General features: G+C 38.8%; 1 protein-coding gene across 8 annotated transcripts in view; it reads left to right on the top strand.

The window, feature by feature from the left end:
• Nucleotides 1-20996, top strand: part of TTLL7 (tubulin tyrosine ligase like 7) — an 87187-nt gene that overhangs the window by 17055 nt on the left and 49136 nt on the right. For 3 of the 8 annotated variants that reach the window (XM_087889881.1, XM_087889882.1, XM_087889880.1), the window contains 8 exons: nt 1982-2077; nt 2827-2958; nt 4558-4679; nt 7280-7347; nt 13014-13172; nt 13999-14215; nt 15037-15201; nt 15660-15818. In XM_087889881.1, the coding sequence (XP_087746007.1) occupies nt 2053-2077; nt 2827-2958; nt 4558-4679; nt 7280-7347; nt 13014-13172; nt 13999-14215; nt 15037-15201; nt 15660-15818 (1047 nt within the window). In that variant the 5' untranslated portion in view covers nt 1982-2052. Of the gene's footprint in view, nt 1-1911; nt 2078-2823; nt 2959-4557; nt 4680-7279; nt 7348-13013; nt 13173-13998; nt 14216-15036; nt 15202-15659; nt 15819-20996 lie in introns of all 8 variants that reach the window. The other 5 variants (XM_087889877.1, XM_087889878.1, XM_034437093.3 and 2 more) reach the window with 2 other exon arrangements.

The raw sequence follows: 20996 nt of genomic DNA, 5'->3' as shown, positions 1-20996 counted from the left end.
TCTTTTTTCTTTTTCATTTTTTTTTTACTTTTTATTGGTTCTTGCTACTCTTTGCATTAGATTTTTTTTTTTACTATTGTAATCAAAATCTTTCATTTTAAAAAAATGCATAAAAGAGAAAGAGAGACTTTCAGGCTGCTGTCTCCCTTCACACACTATTTCTTGATGCATCATGACTAAAATTAGCTTGGGTATCTTAATCCATGCTGCATATCCCAAATCTGAAAGTGTGGTTACTAGAACAGAAACAAACTCTAAGCAGAATTAAAATCATTTTTTAAAGAATCTGCATACTTGCTTATACTAATTTAGAAGAAGTATATAAGGGTCAAGAGAGCAAAAGATTTATACAGTCTGGAAAGAAACCAGAATAGGAATACTAAAAAGTTAAATCCTTAGGAGATGGGGAAAAACTATACTCGAGATATAAAGGATGTTCGAGATGATCTAGCAAATTTGTAGAAAATTACAAATTCTGTCAATCAGCAAATGCCACATTATCTCTTCCTTTGAGAAGAAAAATTGGACAAGGTTCATGTTTAAAATGAGATGCACTTAGAATATATTTGTGGTTAAAGTGGTTTCCCCCCCCCAAATCTTTATTTATTGGGGGTTTCCTTTTTTCTTCATATGTAATGAGTTGTTCATTTTTATTTTATATATGTTTGTTGAAAATTTTGAAGGAAAAAAAAAGAGGAGGCCATGTCCCAAAATGGTTGCTTCCCTCACACACATACAAAAACGTCTTATGGTAATTATATCTTGTATGCCTTTGAGAAACCTAATATTTTGCCTCTAATTAGGCTTCCCTGACTTCCTCCTTCTGACTTTCTAGTCCTTTGCAATTGTTCCAAGCCAGGAAGGACCATTTGTCTTCTCGCTGTGTTTAAAAATACAGAAGGGAATCAAAACACAAAGCCTAGAAAAAAAGTAGCCCCCTAACCAGACCCCTTCTCCCACCCACAGACATTATGAACAGCTGCTCTTTCCACTCAGGGTGCAAGGGCTGTTTTGTGCTTAACTGGACATTTCTTGTGCTGCTTGGTGGCTGCTGATTAGGGCAGTCCCAGATCCAAGTAAACAAATTATTACATTGCTAGATCACTTTTCTTCTTACTTTCTCCTTAAGCATGAGTTACAGGCAAGGATGGTGTAGGAGGTTAGCACCCACTCCTCTCTTAGGAAAATGAAATATTCTAGGAAATATTATAAAAGGCAGAATATTATCTTTTCTGTAAAGGAGAAACATGTTTCAAAGGCAAACTCAGGGCCTCAGCTCCCTCCCCCCCCCATTCCCCAGCAGATACTTTGGTGCCAACCTATCTACAAGACAGGGCCAGCTTATCTACAAAACATAAGATAGGGCCCTCAGGGCATGATAGGATTAGCCCTCACTCAAGATCCAAACCAGGACAAAGCCATTAAGCCATAATAGGAATTGCCCAAAGTCCCTTCATTACAATATCACCCAGCAAGATTCAACCAGACCTGGGACTTAAAATAACCTACAAAGTTACCCCTGCATGGCCCCATGGGAGTCTGACAACCAATCAGAATACATTTCTTACAGAGGAACAGGAAACTCCAAGGCGGGGCCCAAGAGAGAGTATAAATCTTTCTCCCTCTCTCAGCCATGTGCTCATTTTGCCCAGTACCCCCCAAAAAACATGTGGTCCTGTCCACCATTAAGCCATCTTTCCAAGCAGTCTCCATGTTCCCCTGATTAGACTCTCTACATAAGGTTGTGTCAGAGTTTACTACAAATGAGATAAATAAATTAAAAAAATTATTCTTCATCAGCTCCTTCATCAAATGTTAAGATGTCTTTCAAAGAAATTTTCTGAAAATCTGAATGCTGAAAACTGATCTGCAAAGATTGCTTAATTGGTACATTTTTCTACTTAAATACAGGCACCTGTGGGGGTTTTCCCCCCTTAAATCTGGGTTTTGCTTCAATCTTAAACTGAAATGGTATGAAAAGAAGATTGGCTTGGAAAGCCTCTTAAATTCCTTGACTGTGTGTAGCTCTCCGATTACAGCATCCCAGAGATAATGCCATCCTTGCCTAATGAGGGAGGTAAGCTACCATATTAGAGAAACCTTATACTTTGGGTTTAACAAGCAACTTATGGGCAGTTCAGATATTATGTATTCTATTCAACCCTGGCAATACCACATGCATGATTAGATAATGGACCTCCAGGTATAATTGCATTATGGGTCATTCTGCTTCTCTATTTTTTTAAAAAAGACACATTTGGTGGGGGCACAGCAAAGGATTTTAAGTACTGATCAAGCTACTTCCATATTGGGACCATGCAGTGTTGGTATTCTCTATATAACAACTGCTTTGGACACAAAGAAATGTAGTCATAGAACTTGACTGGTTCATTAAAACAACTGCATCTGCTTTCAGGTTCATTTAGCTGCAGCAGAAACCCAAGGAACAGGTGCTGTTTTAATGATTTCCAAGCAAGAGTTGCTTTTGTACTCCCTGTCATTTTAAAATATCACTCTTGAAATAAATCTGAAACATTATACCACATTACCGGTATATGTTTAGGCAGGAGTGTATGTTTTACACCACAGAAGATCATGTGGTGGTTTGCTAGGATTGAGATGATTGTAAATTATGTTAGTGGTGTGTAAATACATTGTCACTTTAAATTGACATTTTATAATTGGTATTTCAAAAGTTTGTAACCACTTGTTTAGCTTTGCTATGTTTTTAAGATCATGCAATAAAATGATTTTCTGTATATTTTCAATTTGCTGAAAAAAGAGTATAATGATGATTTACTATATCCTCCCCTTTTTTTTAAGCAGATAACCAAGGAACCACTTCTTTGACTTTGAGTTCAGGCCTATCATTCCAAAGCTCAATAAGGAGAAAAGTCAGAGAGAAGAAAAAACATGCAACCATTACTGCGAATCTTGCTGGCACAAAATATGAAATTGGTAGCAAACTACATATTCTACTTAATTTACATTTAATCCTATGGTCAAAATAAAGAAAGGTGGATGGAGAAAGGAAAGTTTCATAGCCAAAAAAAGCTTTACATGTCAAAATATTACATATCAGGATGTTGATGTATTTTTGCGTTCTTCCTTGAGAAAGATCAGAGACGCCTGCTTGGACTTTCATTCAGACTGTGATCACCTGTATGCCTCCATTACCATACAGTGACACATTCAGAAATTTTAGCCATAGATTAATGTTAAAAGTTAATCTCTACATTTTAATCCAATCATAAGTGAGTGGTAACTACTTAAAAAATCTTATTTTGTGGAGTGTTTGGTGCTTTCTCAGTTTGGGTGTTTGCTTGCAGATGTTCCATTACTTGACTAGGCAATATTATCAGTGCTAGTGGGTGTGGGGTTTATATACAATAGCTTGTTGTGTCAATGTCAGTGGGGGTGTGGTTTTCTCCTTGGTAGTTCCTTGATTAGGCTGTTGTTTTCTGTTACCATAGTCAGATAATGAAATGTTTGCAAGCAAACAACCAAGCACAAAGAACACCAAGGACTTCACAGTTCAATCCTGAGCTATATGTATTCTCTTTATTAAAATCCTACCCTTCTGCTAGAAAGTTGCATATTTATTAGGAAATATTTTTTGTCTTGGTAAATTGTTCTAGCAGCTAATCCTAAAGGTGCATTTCATCTCCATAGACATCTAGCAGTTAATATTTTTCAATATTATAATGCATTAAGCTCAGTGTGGTCATTCAATTTCACATTAATTTTACACATGAATTACAAAAGAGAGCACATTGTTATTAAACTGGAGCTTAGCATTTCAGCTAGGGAAAATCTGTTTTTAATTGGGAGGATTATGATGTCTTGTTATAGTTTGTCTAGTCAATACCATATTCTTGCTATTATTATCATTTAGAGTGAAAGTATCATTATGAGATACTTCATTATTTAGAAGACTTTTATACAAAATGTGTCAGGATTTCTTGGTTTGTTTTTTGTTTCACTTTAAGTCTCAATGTTAATCATTAGGGGGTTCTTGAATATTTTCTACTATTCTTCCAACATTATGCTTTTGCTTATCTATAGCTGTAATCACTTAGATTTTGTCTGATTTTTCAGTTGGCATAAACAAAGAAAAGTACAAATATTGCTTGTTAACACAAAGCAATTAACCAAGAAGAGAATGAATTATATCTTATATCTTCCATTATGTAAATTTAGTTAGAAAAGCGACAACTTAGAAACATTTATAAAGTGAATTCTTGTCGGAGTCAACATATTCCTACAGTTTCAAGTAAAAATCAATCAGAGGTTTTTAGTAGATTATTTTGAAAGCTAAAAGGTCTTAAGATTCCTTTTTTCAGAGTTGTACCTTTGAACAGTCACTAAACAAATGTTTGTAAGTTGAGAACTACCTGTATTCATATTGTGGGCTGAATAATGTGAGTAATTTTAATAATGTTGTGTGCTAATATTATCTGCTATACTTCTAAATCTGGAAAATTAAGGTTAGGTCTCTGCATATTGACAAATTTAATTGTTTATGTTGATTTTCATGTACCTATTTCTGTCTTGTAGTCCGGGTAGCAATAGAAGAAATTGGATTTGTGAAGACTCGGGATGATGACGAGACCGCAAACCTTATCTGGAGTGACTGTGCTGTGCAGCAAGAAAAAATTGCAGATCTCCAGAACTACCAGGTAAAAACCGGGAAGCACTGAGGCATTGATTAAAGTAGTAAACTGTTATATGTCCAGGATTTTTCTTAGTAATTCAGGTCAATTAATCCTGGTTCAAAATTGGAAGCAAACTATTTTCAACATATACATTTGGCAGAAGTAGGATCAAGGTATGGTTCAGAGTTCCAGGCAAAGATTCTAGTATCTATAGCTTAGACCAGGGTGTCAAACTAAGGCCCGTGGGCCGAATAGATCTGGCTTGCGGGGCCACCCTGGAAACAATGGACTGGCCCGTGGTGCCTCTGCCAGCAAAAATGGAGCTCGGGAGGGCCACATGCTCCATTTTTGCTGGCAGAGGGTTGCAGGAGGCCGTCCTACCTGAAAACAGCTCACGAGCACCCTGCAACCCCCCCCCCCCCCCCGAGCTCCGTTTTTGCTGGTAGAAGGTTGCAGGAGGCTGTCCCAGCCAAAAATGGAGCTTGGGAGACTGTTTTCACTGGCAGAGCTCTCAGGCCACCACAGGTGCCCCTGACATGAGTGACGTCAAGCTGGCCATGCCCACTCTGCTGAAGCCCACCTCGGCCCCCTGAGGTAAAACATAACCCTGATACGGCCCTCAATAAAATTGAGTTTGACACCCCTGGCTTAGACGATTGTCAACCCTTTGAAATAGACTAGGTTGGGAAACAGACAACACAAGAAATATTAATATTTTATTGATATAGGTTGTTGATATAGGTTAACCGAATTTTAACCTTACAGCTTTTCATTGTCCCTACTTCTTATACTAAAGAAAGTCAAGGTATGGTTATATTGACTTTTTTTCTTATCCCTTCCTGTTTTCCCAGGCAAGTTCATGTTTTTATAACCACTGTTATGTATCTTTTTCAAAATTACCTCTATACCCCTCTACAGCAGCAGAGGCCTATCATATTTCTAGCAGAAATCAAATTACATGGACAGTCACAATTGGAACTGAGTTCTACACATGGGTCAATTTAGAACAGGGCAGTGGTGGGATTCAGCCAGTTCACACCACTTTGAGAGAAATGGTTGTTAACTTTCTGAGCAGTTTGGTGAACTGGTTGTTGGAAGAAATCATTAGGGCAGAGAATCAGTTGTTAAATTAAATCCCACCACTGAAACAGGGTATTACAGATGTTGTTTCACTGTGGACTTGACTTCTGGTATTTTTATGGACATGGATATGTTTTCTTGGCAATGGTTCAAGAATGGTTTGTCCTTGTCTTCTTCTAGGATAGTGTCTGAGTGAATGTGTGTTATTTTCACTGTCTAGTCCACAGCCCTAATATTACCCTCATCAAGTGATCAGACTGTACTTAGTTGGTTTGAGATAACCAATTTTAGCTCGGTACTGCCATCTACCAGGACAAAGGTAAAGACACCATCAATAGAGTTTGCTGGAGACTTACGCAGATTTATGCAAAAATCTCTTGGCTATATTGATTAGATGTGCTAGACTACCTTAGAGTAATAGTTTAGTCCTGAACAGATCATTACTGTCAAGGAGATGTTCCAAGTTGTCTGGTACTTCTCTCTTTGTTATTCGGTTCTCAGCGTAGTAACCTTGCCAATTTGTATACTATTCAGAATCATAAATTTTGAGTTGGGCAGCCTTATAAATCCCATACGTAAATAAAGTATTCTTATATGTTGTATGAGGCCTCAAGCAAACCAATGATTCTTCAGGGTTACACTTACTAGCTACATTATCTAGTTTTTGTTCCTTTTCTTGTTTGGATGGGGGACTCGTACCAGTAAAATATGCGAACAAAAGCACTTGCTATGTTAGTGTAGTGCAATATTCTTACTTCCTTTGCATTTCTCCCCCATCCCCCCACTCCAAATCTGATTTTTTTTTTAATAGTAAGAAACAACCATTGTGTTCCTAATTGATAGTTTGTTCAGGATTTCAGTGATCTGGGACCAAATTCCTAAACTGAGAGAAAAAGAGAAAGATTGTATTATATTAATCACCTTCTATGTAAGATTGCTAAGAAGCCCATACAGGTAGTCCTTGCTTAGCGGCCACAATTTGGACTGGCAAGTCTGCCGTTAAGCACCGCAGTAGCTAAGTAGAAGATTGTGTGACCATGGTGGGTTTATGGTGTCACTTCCCATATAGTCATTAAACACGACATCACATGATAATGACTTTGCAATTTTACTTTCACATTCTCTAACTGCTTGTTGGAAGCTGTTTGTGAAGCACAAGAATGTCAATCACATGACTGTGGGATACTGATGACTACAAATGCACGCTGCTTGCAAAGCACCCAAAGCACGATCAAAAGACTGCTATACTGCAACGGTCATAAATGTGAGGACTGGACGCAAAGCTGTTTTTTAAATGATTGTAATTTCGAATAGTTGCTAAATGAGAAAGTTGGTTAGCAAGCATTACCTGTACATATTTCTGGTCAACACACTATCTACTAAATGTCAGAAGCTTCAGAACATATTTAGTAATATTATCTTGCACTTACAGTTGACTGAAGATGAGTTGACTCATCTTCAGCTTTAATATGTATCAGCTTTGTATCAGAAATTTCTATCTAATGTGTGTCTTCTGTTTTGTTTTTGTTTTTGTTTTTAACCAGAGAATCAACCATTTTCCTGGAATGGGGGAAATCTGTAGGAAGGACTTCTTGGCACGAAACATGACTAAGTAATTTGCTTTCTTTTTCTTTTTTTTTAATAATGGAGAACAGTTGGTTACAATGCAGGTTAAGAAGTTTAAATATAGCTATTAGTTTATTTTACTGGATATCCAAGTACTCATTAGTAGTTCCTGAATGTCATCCAGTTCCTAAAGTCCAAAATAAGCTGGTCCTTTACCAGTCTTTGGTGGTTCTTCCAAAGAGCTATGAAGGATGGAACTATCAATAGCTACAGGGCAGCCATGTGTCCTGCAGCTGCCATAAGTGATATTTGATGTGAGTTCAGGGGCAACTACAACAAGAACATTGCATGCTTTATGCCTGGGGTGGGGAACGATGGCCCTTTTATGACTTGTGGACTTCAGCTCCCAGAATTCCTGAGCCAGTCATGCTGGCTCAGGAATTCTGGGAGTTGAAATCCACAAGTCATAAAGGGGGCCATGGTTTCCCACTTCTGCTTTATGCCTTAAACTTCTTGAAGGCTTCCAATTAGCCTGCATGCCAAACAAGATGGCTTTTTGGCCTGATCCAGGAAAAGTTACTTTTTAATTGAGTTTGATTATGTTTTCTTTGTGTTTGTTCATAAGCAACAGAAAAATGTTTCAAATTGGAAAAATTGGGAAAAAAAGTTTTCTTGTAAGAAATTCTTCAAATATGTCTATCTTGTAAACATGCAATCTATATTTATATACATTTAATTTGAATACTTAATTTGATTTTTTACTTTATGCTGAGATATACTTTATGCTAGATAACACCCAACAATTAAATTTACAAGCATAAAAATAGTTATCATGAGATAATGCCTTGTTGTTGTTTTTTTTACCAAGGTAGCAGAGAAGGTTTTTTTACCAAGGTAGTGGAGAAGTATAATTCGAAACTCAGAAAGCTGCTTTATACTGATCTGAGTTATAATCATGTTGGTGTGCATGTATGTTTGTGCGTGTGATAAAACTCTTAATTCTCAAATTTTGTGACTTTTTTAAAAAATAGTAATAATAAATAGATTAGGATTAGTAGAGGTTAACACATCTATTTGAAACATTACTTTAAAAACAAAATCAAACTGAAAATCAGCAATTTTGCCAGCCAGTTTGGTCTAGTGGTTTAGGCACCAGGCTAGAAACCAGGAGTCTGTGAGTTCTATTCCCGCTCTTAGGCGTGAAAGTTGGCCTGGTGACTTTGGGTCAATCACTTTTGCTCACCCTGACGCACCTCACACGATTGTTTGTGGAGAGAAAATAGGAGGAGAAAGGAGTATTAGGTATGTTTGCTTCCTTGAGCTATTTATAATAAATAATAAAGGTGGGATAAAAATAAATACTTTTCAGTGGTGTGATCTCAGGAGCTTTGGGCATGGCAGAATGGTACAGAAATGATCTGGCTAGTCATACAACCCATTGCCTGTGGCTTTCCCTTTTCTATCCTAAAACGTATAGTATAATAAGAGGGAAGCATTCATATCAATACTTTCAGTGCTCAGTAAGCAGAAAAAAATGTTCTGACATTTACCACTTTACTGTAGTTGTCATTTCAAAAAGAGCTTGAACAAATTAATTGAGCATTACTAATGCTTTAAACCAAGGGAAGACAAGCCTGCACGAATGCTTCTTTGTTTGATACTTGAACTGTATGTTTTCCAGATTCCTGGAAAAACAGAAGGGGCTCTGTAGAATGGGCTTCTTTTCTCTTCTTTTCTCCCTTTCATCAATTAGGCCACTTTTGTAGCTTAATGGGATTTCCTCCCTCTTTTCTAAATAGAGAGCAGATTTAGTTGTATGAAGAAAGCATCCCATAACAGTTTCCCCATGGAAAAACTAGCTCACTCTTCCCCAAAATAGCACCTTTCAAATTTGTTCGTATATCTCTGAGCATTCTCAGCTGATATCCCAAGAACAGATCATGGGAGATATAATTCTATATATCCAGAGGGCATCAGATTAGAGAAGACCTAGTCTTGACTTTCAATACCAACCTTCAGAGTTACAGGTAGTCCTCGACTTACGACCACAACCGAACCCAACATTTCTGTTGTTAAGTGAGACATTTCAACATAAATAAGTTTTGTCCCATTTTATGACTTTTCTTGGTGCAGTTATTAAGTGAATCACTGCAGTTGTTAAGTTAGTAAGAAGGTTGTTAAGTGAATCTGGCTTCCCCATTGAATTTGCTTGTCAGAAGGTCGCAAAAGGTGATCACATGACCCCTGGACACTGCAACCATCATAAATATGAACCAATTGCAAGCATCTAAGGTGTTTTTCCCCCCAAGTTTTAGAAAGCTTTTATTAAATATAAAAAATTCAATGTCTACATAAACTGTGTGCTGTCTGAGTACAGTTATTTTTGAGAAATAGTAAACATAATAAAAACAATAATATTCATAACATTAATATTGATCACATAATAATAGTAGTATTTGCTTATCCATTTCAGTGGACCTTTCTTATGTAGTTAATTAATCATTCTCTTATGCTTCTACGTTTCTAACTTCTGTTTCTGCTAGTTAGCCATTGATAAAACAAATCCCATGTTCAGTTTCTTCCTTCTCCTTAATTTTAAGTGTTAATCTAGCCATTTCTGCACATTCTAGTATTTTCTTAAATTACATTTTCCTCAGCAGGGATCTCTTCATCTCTTTCCACTGTTGTGCAAACACAATTCTAGCTGCTGTTAACACGTGTAAAATTAAATACGTATTCCCTTTATTGTATTTTTCTGGTAAAATAATTTCTGGTTTTAGATCTACCATTTAGCTTTACCATTTACCATTTTTTCTAGCCATGTATGTATTTTTGTCCAATACTTTTTTGCCTTTGGGCGTGTCCACTACATATGATAATACGAATCTGGTGTCTGATTACATTTCCAATATTTAGCGGACATCTTTGCCAGTCTTGCTGGCAAAAAGTCCTGCTGAAAAGTGCCATCTATAAAACATTTTATATAGATTTTCTTTATATACAGTTGACATTGTTAGTTTATAATTCTTATCCCACAATTTCTACCATTTATCTAACTCTGTAGTATAACCAAAATTTTTAGCCCATACTATCATTGTTTCCTTCACTTCTCTTCTTCTATTTTAATGCTCAATAAGTAGCTATAAATTTTTTTGATTAGTTTTTCATCTATCCCTATGAGTATCTGGTCTAGTTCTGTTGATTCTTTATAAAAGCCATTTTAAATGAAAAAGGGGAACATAAAACTAAGCAAGAACTGAATAGTCAAGGGATTGATTTAGCATGGTGGCCACATATGCAAATACAATCAAGATATGAGGAAGATGCTAAAATTTATGGTTTTTACCAAGCATCTGAGTTTTGATCATGTGCCCATGGAGATGCTGCAATGGTTGTAAGTGTGAAAAGGTCACAAGTCACTTTTTTCAGTCCTGTTGTAACTTTGAATGGTCACTAAATGAACTGATGTAATTCGAGGACTACCTGTACTGAAGTGTTTAGCAAACAAGGCATGTTGTTCATCACTTTTGACCAGTAAGAAGTTTCTATCATGTCAAATACAGTACACATTTTTCAGACATTTAGGCTCCAAGTCATCTAATAACAGAATCAATTGGTGGGATGAAGATATGAGCTTAATCTTAGCTTGAATATACTTGTGACATTAAGAATATGGGTAGTCCTTGAACTTGCAACTGTCCAAAGTTCTGACAGACTTATGGGTGGGGTGGGAAGGTGACTTAGGATCTAGAGTCAAAGTTTTGATAGCCATTTATTTATTTATTATTTATTGGTTCGATTTATATGCCGCCCTTCTCCAGAGACTCAGGGCGGCTTACAATGCGTTAAGCAATAGCCTTCATACTTTTGTATATACCTGTTTAGTAGGGCTTTCGGGCCCCGCAAGTGGTGTTCTTTTTTATACAAAGTCAGTTTATTGCCCCCACAATCCGGGTCCTCATTTTACCTACCTCGGAAGGATGGAAGGCTGAGTCAACCTTGAGCCTGGTGAGATTTGAATTTGCAGTAATTGCAGGCAGCTGGCAGCTAAGTGCTACTTAACAGCACTTTAGTCCGCTGCACCACCAAGGCTCTTATTTCCCCCCTCATGGTCACATGACTGCACTTTGGAGGCTTGACATTTAGGCTGCATTTATGGCTATTTGCAGCATCTTGTGATCACACAACTGCATTTTATGATGGTTTTGCGAAAAATGGCATTTCCTTCAATTTTTTCGCAAAACTGTACCCATAACAACCACTGGTTCACTTAACAACCTAATGACCACCATAAAAAAAAGATTGTAAAATTGGGTCTGTTATGTGACCAACCGTTTTACGACTGTCACCAGTTACCACCATGATGAACAGGCTCCGTTACAGTCATAACTTGAGAACTACCTGTATCCCCAAAAAATAAAATAATAATCACTGTGTGTAATTAAGCAAAGCAATTCTGCAATCCTGAATCACAGTGCTGGCATTACTTGGGATCTATAATAACTGTAAGCACAATTATAAAAATTGCCATGATGGTTGTGGGTTTTTCTGTTTTCATTTTGAAGTGTTCTTTTCACAATTAGCTAGTTGCTTTTGTAACAGGCTTTCTATTGTACACAGACCCTGACACTCTTGGCTCCAATCCTGGATCTGCAGATGGCCATTTTTGCAAGTTTTGTACCCACATAAACGATTAGTAATTGTATACAATCTCTCAGCCAAATTAAAAGAATGACAGGAAAGTTGTTATGGTTCTCTTCTTGTTTTGCTTTGCTTTCTATTTATTGTAAAATGACGAATATAATAGCAGTACCTGACTTGAATCAACATTTCTTTATTACAACCTTTGGGGATATGAAGATCTTTATCTGTCATTTCTGTGGTAATTCTTATAACAATTTTCTTATATTTTTCCGCTTCCTTTAAAAGAAGGGAGTACAAATAAATTGTAAGCAATTTAATGTGCACTTTTGTTCCTAAACGTTTCATCTCAGTTGATGGGAAAGATTCTGAATGTGAAAGTAACATTTTGAACAAAAAAAAAATTATGCAGATTTACTGAAGTAATGAAACACACAGAAATTCAGATCTTACAATGGTAATATGTACTGTTGGATAGCCTTAATTTTGGCACCTGCCCTGTTGAGTTATGGTTTCCAATAAAGCATTACAGTGGCAATCCAAACTATATTTGGGAATAAATGCCCTTAAACTACAGGTAGTCCTCAATTTACAATCATTAGTGTGGTGACCAAAGTTACAACGGTATGAAAAAAGTGTCTTATGGCTGTTTTTCACACTTACCACCTTTGCAGTATCCCCCATGGTCATGTGATCAAAATTCAGATGCTTGGCAGCTGACTCATATTTACGACCGTTGCAGTATTCCGGGGTCGTGTCATCTTTTGTGACCTTTTCACAAGCAACATCAATGGGAATGCCCGATTCACAACCACTGTGTTACTAACTTAACAACAGCATCAAGAACGGTTGTAAAATGGGACCAAACTCCCTAACAACATCTCACTTAGCAACAGAAATTTTGGGCTCAGTTGTGATCGTAAGTCGAGGACTACCTATATAACATTCTAAATATACAATATATGAATATGTTTTTCTTTGTCCAGTTTGCTGCTGCTAAACCCTGAATTAAATCAGATTGAAACCACAGATAATGAAAATGCACTGTTTTTTTGGTTCTGTTTTTTTCAGAATGATCAAATCTCAGCCACAGGAATATAGTTTCATTCCTCGGACGTGGATTTTTCCAGCAGAATTTACCCAGTTCCAGAACTATGTAAAAGAACTTAAAAGAAAGCGCCGACAGAAAACGTTCATAGTCAAACCAGCTAATGGGGCCATGGGACATGGGTAGGTGCAGTGCTAATCCAGTTCTTCCACATGAGTACTCTTCTTTATAGTAGTGGAATTATAATTAGATATTGACTTTCTAAAAATGCTTTCATTAATAACAAGGACAGTAAGCAGGCTATTGTTACTATACTGGCAACAAACATTTCCTTCCAAATAGTGGACTGGATTTGTTAGTAGTCCATGCTTGACAACACTAATTGGGACTGGAAATTCTATCCTTAAGGGATGTGGCCATAAATAAAAAAACCTAAGCGACTGTGTCACTTATTGACAGTAGCTTTGACAGTCCCAGTGCTGTCATTAAGCAAGGACCACAAGCACACCACATGACCACAAATTCCAATTTCCTGTTGGATTCCCCATTGATTTTGCTTATGGAAAGTTGGCAGGGAAAGTCATTAATCACGATCACCTGACTGCAGGTGATTGTAAAATCTGTAAGTACAAGATACGGTTGTAATTATCACTCATTCAGCATTGTTGTAAGTTTGAGCAGTTGCTGAATGAGTAATAATTAAGTGAGGAATACCTGTAATAATCTGTTTATTATTTATTTATTAAAAAGTTTTATGTAACTGCCCAACGCACAGCACAGCATAGCATAATGTGACACAATAATTATAGCTGAAAGGTATTCAAATATTTCGTAAACTATACAGTATAATAGATTTGATGTACGTGCCTAAGAAGTAGGCTTAATAGACCTGGCTTAAAACAAGTGAAACCAGTATCTTACTACGTATTTAAGGGACATTATTTTTTTTAAAATAAACAATTAGCCAAAATGAAAAGCCTTCAGTTTTTCTTTTTTGCCTTTTATCAGGATCTCCCTTGTCAGAAATGCAGAAAAACTTCATTCCCAGGACCACCTCATAGTTCAAGAATACCTTGACAAGCCCTTCCTTATGGAAGGTTACAAATTTGATTTAAGGGTATACATTTTAGTAACGTCATGTGATCCACTTAAAATATTTTTATATCATGATGGATTAGTGAGAATGGGCACAGAAAAATATCATCCACCCAATGAATCAAATCTGGTAAGTAAAGGTTTGGGCGAATAAAAATAGTACAACAACATATGCTTAGGCAAACCTACAGTATATATTGTAATAGAAAACAGCTAAGTATTGATTGCAAGAGAAATTGTTTTGGAATGATTATATTTGGCTTTGTTTTTAATTTCTGTTGAGTTGAGAGTCAGAAGAATACAATGGTTGAGGGTATCAAAAACTGCTGAGAGGCCTAAAACAGCCACAACCTTCATCAATAACCAACTTGGATGTGTGACCAGTGCCATCTTGGTTCCATGTTCAGTCCTAAGCACTGATTTAAAAAGGGTCCAGCAAATTCATTTCCTTTAGAATTCTCCATGGAATTATGTTTAGCCTGTGATCCTGGAGACAATATACAGATTTCATGACAACAGTAGATAGATTTATTCTTCATCAGTTTATTCATTTTACCAATTTTTATGCCAGCAAATTTGAATAGTTTAGTTTGGCATTAAGTTTTTCCTTTTGTCTATCCTGAATTTCCAACCTTGGTATTTCATTAAATAAAATTAGATAAATAAACAAATAAATTAAATAATAAACAACAAATAAATTAGGTAAATACTATTCTGTATCAAGGAAAAAACTACAAGGTTGATCCTCCCCCCCATATCGATCATATTTTTAATTCCTTTGTTGTATTCCATATTATTTAACCTTTTAAAAACTAAATAATAAAAAAGTATCTTTTCTGCAATGTAAAAACTGCTTCATTACCATCATCTTCATTAAGTCTCTCTTTAAATAGAACTGTAAACTCTTTCTCTACTTGTCCCTCAGAAATCACATTCTGATTTCTGTTTCAGAGCCAATTGTATATGCATCTGACCAACTACTCTGTGAATAAGCATAATGAGCATTTTGAACGGGATGAAACAGAAGATAAAGGCAGTAAGCGCTCTATAAAGTGGTTTACTGAGTTTCTGCAAACAAATCACCTTGACGTTTCCAAATTCTGGAATGATATTTCAGTAAGAGAAAACTAATATGCAATAGCTGTTCTGTGTTTGGTCATCATAGTGGTAATGCTCTGTACTGTTCTTCTTGGACCAGGACGTAATATGGATTTTGATGCATGCATCTGAAGTCCTTATTTAAATTTTTTAATACGGTGAAATTACTAAAAGACAGACTTGTTATGTGTAGAATCTTGTCATTATGTCAAAGAGGGGAAATGGGCAAAGTACCAGATACCCCCCCACCCCCCGGAAACTGAATAATGTTCTGAACAAATTATTAGAATCCTTTCGCAGGCCTGATTAGATCCTAAATATTATTTCCCCTGGAATGTTTGTCATTTAGAGCACAGCCAACAATCAATTCTTATTTTGTCTATCATATCTGGCTGTTTAATGGAATGTTTTTCTGTAAAAGTCAAACACAATAATGATGCTACTCTGCTGTCCTTACCTTTTACACAATCTCCCAGGAGTTAGTGGTGAAGACACTTATAGTAGCAGAGCCACATGTCCTTCATGCTTATCGTATGTGTAGACCAGGGCAATCTCCTGGAAGTGACAGCGTTTGCTTTGAAGTTCTGGGATTTGATATTCTGCTGGACAAGAAACTCAAGCCATGGCTACTAGAGGTGAGCAGCTTTACAATAATTTCAATAAGTGTATCAAGGTTTAAAAAAATCACAACTGGTTTGCCACTCAGTACCATTGTTGAATTAAAAATCAGATGTTCCTATCTAACAGTTAGAAGTGAGCATGATGGCTCAGCAGTTAAAGATGCTGAGCTTGTCCGCTGAAAAGCAGACAGCCCGGATTTGAAAGTTGAGCATCATGTGAGCTCCCATTACTTGTCCTAGCTCCTGCCAACCTAGCAGTTCTTGAAAGCATGCAAGTATGAGTAGATAAATAGGTACCACTTCGGTGGGAAAGTAACAATATTCCATGTGCCTAGTTATGCTGGCCACATGACCACGTAATGTGGTCTTTGGACAACACTTGGTCCCTCAGAAATGAAGATGAGCTTGTTCTGACCTATGCTTCCTGAGTTAGTAAAACACACAAGTAGTCCCAAAAACCTCTTTTATTTTAACAGCTGTGAATTCTGTTCATTCGCAGATGAGTCCCAAATAGTTGTAAAGAGTCCTTCGGGATAAGGCTGATAATCACCCACCTTTATCTCCCTTGACACACTGCCAAAGACCTAATTGGCAAAGCCACACGGAGTCCAGAATCAAACAGAGCTTCAGACTTTAAACTGCACAAAATTAACAACGTTGCTTCCTGCAAAGGCCCATGTGCCTTTGCTCCTCTTTTAAGTCTTATGGGAGGGGCCAATCATCTTTAAGTCCTACTCCCGAGTCGTCACTTTTGTTTTAACTGTTCTTGCCTTCTGGCAGCTCTGTGCATGCACACACTGAGAACAGGCTCCCCCTGTACCTCTGCCTCGCTGAGGTCCGACTCTGGAGGCTCTGGAGGCAGCACGTACCTTCCAGATGGCCCTTTCTCTGCCATCATTTGATGCAGAGCCCTCATCCGAGCCTTCCCCAGACTCCAGGACTGCCCCTTATTCCTCTCCAACCTCCTCACTGTCCGACTCTGCTGCCAGCTCTGCAGGCCGCCGGTGGACCACAACAGAGCTCTGCCCCTTAGAGTCGGACATGACTGGACAGGAGAAACTTTTACCTTTATCTAACCACTGGTTTATATATTACACATTAAAAAATAGAATTAAGAGGATGACTTGAAGTGAGCTGTGCAATCAAATATGGCTCCTGAAAATGCGTACTCTGTACACAGACACACCAGTATAGGAACATGTATGTATGCATATCCTATAATACAATATTTTGTTATGTGGTGGTTAAAGGCCCTGATCTAGAGGCTGGGAGACCATGATTTCCACTCCTGGTTGACTTTGAGCCAGTCATCTTCATTTATCCCTAGGGAGAAGGCAGAGCTTCATCCTGCGGTGGAGTAATTTGGGATGATACTCATTATAATGATTATGATGACACCAGTTATTTATCTATTCTGTGATTAACTAGCAGCTTTTTAGATCAAGGCTGATATTTTTAGAAATGTACCATAAAAATATTCTCAGATGAAACATGATAAGGACAATATTAGTTACATGTTTGAACCATGAATCAGGACCTCTTTTCTCCAGCTAGGCTCACATAGTTTTTCCTCTAGCAGAAACTTGTATGTCATCTTACAAGTATTTTACACCATCTAGTGGATAAAACATGAAATGCTGTGTTCTAAATAAAGTAAACTTGTCTATTTTGTTTCATCTTTAATTTGTCTGGATAATGTATTAGCATTTACAATCAACAATATATGAATAGAGAGAGAGCTATATTGTAAGGAGTTCCATGTTGAACAGAACTTGTTTCTTCATGTTACGGTCAGGTACTTATTCAACTGCCTTTAAATTCCAAGAAATTTAAATAATGTAAATAAGTTAAAGATAAGTTACTGAATATACAGTAGAGGTGACAAATAGATTTAAGGAATTAGATCTGATAGACAGAGTGCCTGAAGAACTATGGATGGAGGTTCGCAACATTGTATAGGGGCTAGTCCTGGAGGCTGGGGTAGGCTGGATGAGGACTCTGCGTCAGAGGCAGAGATGGGGCCAGGGCCATCGGGGAGTGATGTGTGGACTCCGAGCCTCCAGAGGCTGACAGTAGAGAGGCAGAGGAACAAGAGGAGCCTGTTCCTAGTGCACGTATGAGAAGAGCTGCCAGAAGGCAAGAGCAGCTACAGCAAAGAGGACGATTCGGGAGTAGGGCCAAGAGATGATTGGCCCCTCCCATAAGGCTTAAAAGACCAGCAACAGCTCTTGGGCTCTTTGTCAGAAAACAACGTTGATAGACTTGTTCTTGTCTTGCTGCACTTATCTCTGGTGGTTGTCTTCTGCTTCTGAACTTTTGCCAAGAGAAGCCTTTGGCAGTTTGCCTAATTATACCAAGGTTGGTGATTAGACTGAAGAATTTGTGTTCTGAAGAATTTGTTTTAATTTAGTTTGGACTACGCTGAGAATGAGTCAATTCTCAGCTGTTCTAATAAAGTCTGTTTGTTTTGGAACTGTTTGCGTCTAATACTACCTACTTGGCCCTGGGTCACAACAACCATCCCAAAGAAAAAGAAATGGAAGAAAGCAAAATGGCTGTCAGAGGAAGCTTTGCAAATAGCTGAGGAAAGAAGGGAAGCGAAAGGCAAGGGAGAAAAAGAAAGATACACCCAGTTGAATGCAGAATTCCAGGGAATAGCTAGAAGAGATAAGAATACCTTCTTAAATGAACAGTGCAAAGAAATAGAAGAAAACAATAGAATAGGGAGGACCAGAGATCTCTTCAAGAAAATTGGAGATATGAAGGGAATGTTTCATGCAAAAATGGGCATGATAAAGGACCAAAATGGCAGGGACCGAACAGAGGCAGAAGAGATTAAGAAGAGGTGACTAAAGAACTATAAAAGAACGAGCTTAACATCCCTGATAACCACGATGGGGTAGTGACTGACCTTGAGCCAGACATCCTAGAATGTGAAGTCAAATGGGCCTTAGGAAACTGAGCAACAACAAAGCTAGTGGAGGAGACAGTATTCCAGTTGAGCTATTCAAAATCTTAAAAGACGATGCAATAAAAGTGCTATACTCAATTTGCCAGCAAATTTGGAAAACTCAACAGTGGCCACAGGATTGGAAAAGGTCAGTTTACATTCCAATTCCAAAGAAAGGCAATGCCAAAGAATGTTCAAACTATCACACCATTGCACTCATTTCACATGCTACTAAGGTTATGCTTAAAATCCTACAAGCTAGGCTCCTGCAGTATATGGATCGAGAACTACTAGAAGTACAGGCAGGATTTCGAAGAGGCAAAGGAACTAGAGATCAAATTGCCAACATACGCTAGATCATAGAGAAAGCTAGGGAGTTCCAGAAAAACATCTACTTCATTGACTATGCTAAAGCCTTTGGTTGTGTGGATCACAACAAATTGTGGCAAGTTCTTAAAGAGATGGGAGTAACAGACCATCTTATTTGTCTCTTGAGAAACTGTATGCGGGTCAAGAAGCAACAGTGAGTTTAGTTTAGTTTAGTTTTATTTGATTTATATACCGCCCTACTCCCGAAGGACTCAGGGCGATGAACAGCCATAGGATAAAAAACATAAATACAAAATTTAAAACTGAATAAAATCGAATTAAACAATTTGGCCGAAGACAGATTTAAAACACCCCAATAAATTAAAAATGAATTAAAATTTACGTTTTAAAAAGGGAAAAAACGGAAACAGTTAGGCCAAGCCAGCCTGATGGAATAAAAAGGTCTTGAGAGCGCGGCGGAAGGTGCGTAGATCCAGGATCCTCCGTATCTCCAGGAGGAGCTCATTCCAGATAGTAGGTGCCCCCACAGAGAAGGCTCTCCCCCTGGGGGCCGCCAGTCGACATTGTTTGGCCGACGGCACCCGGAGGAGCCCCTCTCTATGAGAGCGTACCGGCCGGTGGGAGGCTACTGGTGGCAGCAGGTGGTCCAGTAAGTAACCAGGTCCTAAGCAATGGAGCGATCTAAAGGTGGTAACCAAGACCTTGAAGCGCACACGGAAGACCACCGGGAGCCAGTGCAGCTCACGCAGGAGAGATGTTACATGGTAACGCCATGTCGCTCCCGTAAGCACCCGCGTGGCCGCACTCTGCGCCAGTTGGAGCCTCCGGGTGCACCTCAAGGGGAGCCCCATGTAGAGAGCATTGCAGTAGCCAGGCAGGAAGTGACGAGGGCATGAGTGACCGTGCGTAAGGAGTCCTGATCCAGAAAGGGATGCAACTGGCGAATCAGGCGAACCTGATGAAAAATCCTCCCGGTCACGGCCATCAAGTGCTCTTCTAAAGACAGCTGTGAATCCAGGAGGACGCCCAAGTTGCGAGCCCTCTCCGTGTGGGCCAGCGATTCGCCTCCAATAGTCAGTGATGGCACCAACTGACTATATCGGGACGTCGGAAACCATAGCCACTCGGTCTTGGATGGGTTGAGCCTGAGCCTGTTTCTCCCCATCCAGATCCGCACGGCCTCCAGGCACCGGGACATCACTTCAAGGGCATCGTTGGGGTGGTCCGGGGTGGAGATGTACAGCTGAGTATCATCAGCGTACTGATGGTACTTCACCCCGAAACCACGGATGATCTCACCCAGCGGCTTTACATAAATGCTGAACAGAAGGGGCGAGAGTACCCCACATATGAGGCGCCTTGGAGTCAACCTCTGCCCCCCTGCCAACACAGACTGCAACCGGTCGGAGAGAAAGGAGGAGAACCACTGCAACACAGTGCCCTCCACCCCTAACTCTTCCAACCGGTGCAGCATGATACCATGGTCGATGGTATCAAAAGCTGCTGAGAGATGTAATAGGACCAGGACAGAGGAGCAACCTCTGTCCCGAGCCCTCCAGAGATCATCAACCAACGCGACCAATGCCGTTTACGTGCTGTACCCAGGCCTGAAGCCCGACTGGAACGGATCCAGATACACTGTTTCATCCAGGTGCTGGGGGAGCTGTCGCGCAACCACACTCTCAACAACCTTTGCCACAAAGCGAAGGTTGGAGACCGGACGATAATTAGAGAACACTGCCGGGTCCAGGGAAGGCTTCTTAAAGAGAGGCCTCACCACCGCCTCTTTCAAGGCGGCGGTGAAGTCACCCTCACTCAATGAAGCATTTATAATCCCCTGGAGCCAGCCTCGAGTCACCTCCCGAGAAGCCAGCACTAACCAGGAGGGACACGGGTCCAATAAACATGTGGTC

Source organism: Pantherophis guttatus, chromosome 3 (assembly GCF_059756535.1).
Source record: "Pantherophis guttatus breed Tessera chromosome 3, ASM5975653v1, whole genome shotgun sequence".
Taxonomy (NCBI): Eukaryota; Metazoa; Chordata; class Lepidosauria; order Squamata; family Colubridae; genus Pantherophis; species Pantherophis guttatus.
The sequence above is the reverse complement of the archived record's forward strand: the minus strand, read 5'-3'. Positions and strand labels throughout refer to the sequence as shown.